Source organism: Hyaena hyaena, unplaced genomic scaffold (genome assembly GCF_003009895.1).
Source record: "Hyaena hyaena isolate Hyena2069 unplaced genomic scaffold, ASM300989v1 scaffold_1283, whole genome shotgun sequence".
Lineage (NCBI taxonomy): Eukaryota > Metazoa > Chordata > Mammalia > Carnivora > Hyaenidae > Hyaena > Hyaena hyaena.
In genome coordinates this window covers 444630-450748 of record NW_024081919.1, presented here as the reverse complement: position 1 = coordinate 450748, position 6119 = coordinate 444630, and the positions used below count along the sequence as shown (strand labels likewise).

The 6119-nt window shown below is 47.4% G+C and overlaps 1 protein-coding gene across 1 annotated transcript in view; it reads left to right on the top strand.

The window, feature by feature from the left end:
* Positions 1–331: 331 nt before the first annotated feature.
* Positions 332–6119, top strand: part of LOC120224912 (tumor necrosis factor receptor superfamily member 8-like) — a gene marked incomplete at its 5' end in the record, with an annotated part of 28164 nt that continues 22376 nt past the window's right edge. Inside the window, 2 exons of the mRNA XM_039223156.1 lie at positions 332–448; positions 3475–3627. Coding sequence (XP_039079087.1) covers positions 332–448; positions 3475–3627 — 270 coding nt within the window. The remainder of the gene's footprint in view (positions 449–3474; positions 3628–6119) is intronic.

Here is a 6119-nt window from a genome sequence, read left to right as displayed (position 1 = left end):
ATGGCTGATCTCAGAGGGAAGTGGCCCCAGGGTTTCGAGGAGGGTGGTGACACAGCAGTGGGGCTGGGGAGAGGGCTCAGGCATAGTGGCAATGATGGATCGCAGAGGGCAGGGCCTGGAAGCAGGGGGGCAGTTCGGAGGCAGTTAGTGCTCTTCTCCTGTGTGGCTTTAGACACATTCCTTCCCTCTCTGGGCTTCAGGACTCCTTCTGAAGACTGATGTGACACATGTGGAATCTGGGAGCTGGCCATGGAGCTGGTGGTGGTGGCTGGGTGAAGAGGTAGGGCCTTTGCCAAGGTGGCCTGGCCTGGAGCTTCTCTGTCTTTCCCAGGGCTGACCCCGCCCCAGCTGTGCCCGCAGGAGTCACCTGACTGCAGGACGCATTGTGAGCCTGACCACTACCTGGATAGGAATGGCCGCTGCACGGCCTGTGTGAGCTGTTCTGGAGGTAAGGGCCATCTTCTCCCCTTCACGGGCCCTCTCTGGGAGCAAGAGTCTTGACTGAGAACCTAGGGATGGGGAACCTTGAGTTTGTTCTGGGACTGCTCAGCCCTTAGGAGCCTAGCACACCTCTTTAGCATTTCTGAGCAGTTTGATTTTCTGAGCCCAGTCATGATCATAGGGTTTTGATGGTGGTGACTCCTTTTCAGAGAGCTTCCATTTGCTCACACCTGCAAGGAAGCATTTGTTATAACCTAACTGTTCTAAACTGGTCTTGTTATTTTTGGTAGCTATCTTATGGTGCATAGATTATGATTGTCACCATTTTAGAGAAGAGAAAATTGAGGGCTTGGGTCCTGAGGCTTTACAAAGGCCACAAGTCTTTGAGAATGGCAGAGCTGGAGCTTGAACTTTGAGGTTGTGGGCTGTGGTCATTCACTGTCCTTTAGACAATTCCCTGGATAGCTGCTTGCTGGGTGACTGTTGTGTGCACAGTCCGCTCACCACAGCCTTACGGCAACACCAGCTGCCCCATGACATCCGCCAGGGCCCCAAAGGGCCGGGGAGGCCTCCCAGGCCCCGGGGAATGCGTGATTATGCTTCCTTGTCCAGTTTATTTCACACAACAACATGGCCTAAAGTCAGGGGAGGCCTGAAGAGGAGAGGACACTGTTGTCACTGGGGGCCACTGTCCCAGTTACTACGGCCGCATAGCAAGTTCTGTCAGAACTCGGTGGTGATAACCAAACCAGTCTTTGTGCTCGTGAGTTCTGTGGGTCAGAATTCAGACAGGGCACTGCGGGGACTGCTGGCCTCTGCTCCACCATGTCTGGCATTTCATCTGGAAAGTGTGAAGGCTGGAGGTTGGAATCCTCTGAAAGCATTTTCATTCACGGGCCCGCGGGTCCATGCCAACTGCAGGCCAGGGCCTCGATGCTCTCTGTGTCGGCCTCTACGTGGCTGACTTTGGGCTTCCTCAAGGCCTCGTGGCTGGATTCCAAGGATGGGGCAGGGGTGGGGCCAAGCTATATCCCTTTCGGTGACATTGCCTCAGAATCCATGACATAACTTCTGCCGTTTTCTACCTGTTGAGCCAGCCTCAAGTCCCACTTGAGTCAACAGAAGGAAAAGAAATCCAGCTTCTTGGTAGTTAAGTGGCAGAGGCCAAGATGAGCAGATGGGGCCAGAAACATTGCTCTGGCCATTTTGGAAAAAAGTAACCTGTCATAACCACCATATCAGATAGAGACACAAGAGGTGGCTGTGGGTCTGAGATTCCTTCAGCTCTAAGGATAAAGCCCTGCGAAGCAGTGGGGTGTGGTACAGGGGCTAAGAGCACAGCCCAGCCCAAGTGCCTGGGTTCAAATCGTGGCTCCACTCCTTTACATCTTTTATTTTTTTTTTTATTTTTTATTTTTAAATATTTTTATTTATTTCTAGGAGAGAGAGAGAGAGAGACAGCACGAGCAGGGGAGGGTCAGAGAGAGAAGGAGACACAGACTCTGAAATAGGCTCCAGGCTCTGAGCTGGCAGTCAGCACAGAGCCTGACGTGGGGCTCAAACCCATGAACCGCGAGATCATGACCTAAGCGAAAGTCGGACTCTTAACCGACTAAGCCACCCAGGCGCCCCTCCACTCCTTTACATCTTTTAAACACAAGCAAGTTTCTTAACCTCTCTGTGCCTCAGTTTCGTCATCTGTAAAATGGGCATAATAATAGTACTCTCCTGGGGCGCCTGGGTAGCTTAGTCGGTTAAGTGTCCGACTTTCTCTGAGGTCATGATCTCGCAGTTCATGGGTTCGAGCCCCACGTCGGGCTCTGTGCTGACTGCCAGCTCAGAGCCTGGACCCTGTTTCAGAGTCTGTGACTCCCTCTCTCTCTGACCCTCCCCTGCTCACGCTGTCTCTCTCTCTCTCCTAGAAATAAAAAAATAAAAAATAAAAAAAAATAATAGTACTCTCCCAGAGAGCTGTTGTGGGAATTAAATAGTTTAAACTAGATTAATCTGGGTAGAGTGCTAGGAATTCTACTCCCCCAGACTCTATTGTATTAATGCTGCCTCACACCTACTCAATGATATCAATAGCTGTAACCCTGATAATAGCTGTTACTGTCCCCTCTCATCTCTCTCACTGGGGAGCTCACCCTTGCCCGCCACACACATTCCCCAGATCCTCTCTGCTTCCCACTCCCTCTGGAGGTTTAAGGAAGAGACTGTGAGGTCCTTTATCATTTGAGGTCTCTTAAGTATCCTGCTGACTGAGAAAAGTCCTTAATGATCAAGTCACATTTGTCTAATCTAATGCAGTAGCTCTATTTTCACCCACATAGAGCACACAGAATATTTCTGAACATATGTAAATGCATTATTCTATGTTTTCTTTTACAAAACCTCTTAATTTTGGTGGGGGTGAATCCCTTGCTATCATTGAAAATTTCAGACACACTGAGAAGCAGAGCGGGTCAGGAACGGTCATGGACTATTGCCCAGTTTTAAAGAATGAACAAGGCATGGCCAGTGTGCGCTCATCTATACCCATGCCTGCTCACTCTGGCTTCTAGAGTATTTTCTTTTAACAGCTCGATTGAGGTATGATTGACATGCAGTGCAATGTAATGTCTAAAATGTGCCATTTGATACGTTTTGACATATGCATGTAGCGGTGAAACCATCACTACAATTGAGGTAAATGAACCCTCCACCCCCCAGAAAGTTTCCTTGTGCTCCTGATTATCCCTCCCACTGTTGCTCGCCCCGCGTCCATTCCCAGGTCACCATTCTGCTGTCTGCCACTGTGGGAGAGTTTGCATTTTCTAGCCTTTTCCATAAATACAATAACATAGTATATACTCTTTTTTTCCTGCCTTCTTTCACTCAGCATTTTTTGAGTGTGCCAAGAGATCGGCTCAACAGAATAGTCATCTGAGCATTTGCTTCTGGACAAATGCTTCTCTGCCCTCCTGGGGGTTCTCTGGACCCCCTGCCCTTGCCATGTCAGATCCTTCCCCGTGACCCTTCTGTGTCCCTTAGATGACCTGGTGGAGAAGACACCCTGCACCTGGAACTCCTCTCGTGTCTGCGAATGTCGACCTGGCATGTTCTGTGTCACATCAGCCACCAACTCCTGTGCCCGCTGTGTCACCCGCCGCATCTGCCCACCAGGCATGGCCACCAAACCCCACGGTAAGCAGTCTGCGCCCCCAGCCAAGGGGCTGAGATCTGTGCCCCTACAGCTGTATTTCTCTCTGTCCCAAGCTGGGCAAGTGACCTTCAGCCCTAGCTGTTAACTAGGTCAGGTTTGGGCTTTGGTTTTTCTTTTAATAGCTAGATCCAGGAAGTGGAATAAAATATGGATTTTGGAGTGCCTGGCTGGCTGAGTCAGAAGAGCATGCAACTCTTGATCTTGGGGTTGTGAGTTCCAGCCCTGCGCTGGGTGTAGATATTACTAAAAATAAATAAATGAACTTTAAAAAATGTTTATTTATTTTGAGGGGGGGTGTGGAAGAGAGAGAGGGAGAGAGAGAGTCCCAAGCAGGCTCTGTACTGTCAGCTCAGAGTCCGATGCAAGGCTTGATTCGATCTCATGACTGAGATCATAACCTGAGCAGAAACCAGGAGTCAGATGCTTAACTGACTGAGCCACACAGGTACTTCAAAACATAAATAAACTAAGAAAAATTCTAGATTTGGCATTTTGGTAAGAGATTCTGATAATATTTAAAAAAATGTTTTCCTTTTGATGTTGGATTGATAAAATCTTGACTTGCTTTTGAAAGGCTGTTTCATGACTCAGATGGATCAATATGAAATCAACATGAAGAGGGCTCCAACTCAAGATGGTAGTCATTTTGGGGTGCCTGCTGGCCCAGTCAGTAGAGCATGGGACTCGTGATCATGGGGTCATGAGTTGAGACCCCATGTTGGGTGTAGAGCTTACTTAAAGAACAAAACAAGAAAAAAAAAAAAACAAATAAAGAAGAAACAGAAAAAAAGACACTAGAAATTTGCCAGAGTACAGACAATTATAAATTCTTGACGGTGGGGGGAATAGAACAATCAGTAGACAAGAGATTTCAGCAAATTTCTAGAAGGCAGAAAACAGAGGGAAGGGTGGTGACAGATGAAACCAGGGAGAGGAAAGTTCACCCCCGGATTCATTCCATGAGTGCTGCAGGAAATGTGAGGGTAACTTGGTTTGAAGACCCCCACAGAGGCTCTGGGCTCAGAGCAGGCAAGTAAAATGGGATGGGATGGGAGTGGAGAGTTGAAAGGTATAGAGGGTTGAAACTTTATCTTGAAAATAAAAACAAATCTTGCAACAGTGGCATACCATGGACACTGACCAGTCTGAACAGACGGTACCTGAGCTTTCATCCTCTAGTGAAAATCATCATCTTTTTGGCTAAAGACATTGAAGGAGTATCTAGGAAAACCTAGGGCTACCGGTGTGGTACTGCCACCCTGGTGTAAAGTCCCTTTGGTATTTGGGAGTATGCATTGTCAATAGGCTACCCCTGCTAATCACCCTGAAATGAAGACTGCCAGCCCGCACTCCCCACCATGGGCCCAGAGTTCCTGGGTGGACCTCCTACTCAGCGAAGAGACCCACTGTGAAAAGGATGTGCTGGAATATTCAACATAGTTTTTTTTATAAAAATTTATCATTATTTTTAAAATTTTATTTATTTATTTTTTAATGTTTTATTTCTGAGAGAGAGAGAGCGAGAGCGAGCAGTGGAGGGTCAGAGAGAGAAGGAGACACAGAATCTGAAACAGGCCCCAGACTCCGAGCTAGCTGTCAGCACAGAGCCCGATGCAGGGCTCGAACTCATGAACTGTGAGATCATGACCTGAGCCGAAGTTGGACACTTAACTGACTGAGCCACCCAGGCGCCTCTATATTTTTAAATTTATTTTTGAGAGAGAGAGAGAGCGAGCACAAGTGAGGGAGGGGCAGAGAGAGGGGGAGACAGAATCTGAAGCAGGCTCCAGACTCTGAGCTGTCAGCACAGAACTTGACATGGGGCTCGAACTCAAGAACTGTGAGATCATGTCCTCAGCCGAAGTTGGAAGCTCAACCATCTGAGCCACCCAGGCACCCCTCAGCATAGTTCTTTTTAAGTAAATATGAATAAACAATAAAGATATCCAGACTAATAAGGAAAACCAGCAGCATGAAGGAGAATAGCAAGATACATTAATAGGAAAACTTACTATGGATGAAGCAATAGGAATTGCTTCAGGAATAGCAATAGAAGTTGAAAAATTTAAATTAGTGTCCACAGGGGGCACCCGGGTGACTTCAGTCAGCTGAGTGTCTCTTGATCTCTGCTCAGGTCATGATCTAGAGGTTCATGGGATCCAGCCCTGCATAGGGCTCTGTGCTGACAGTGTGGAGCCTTCTCGGGATTCTCTTTCTCCCTCTCTCTCTCTGCTCCTTCCCTGCTCACTCTCTCAAAATAAATTGATAAACTTTAAAAATGTCTACAGAAAAATTCAAGAAGTTGTTACATCAATAAAGTGAGAACAGAACACAATGAAAAAGAAATTATAAGAAAATAGAGGACCAAAAAAAAAGGCTTTTAGAAAGTGTGCTTGTTACCAATAGTTGCCTCTCAACTCTCATTACACCCTAAGCACCTGCTGTGCAGTAAAGGACTGGACTCTGCACATTT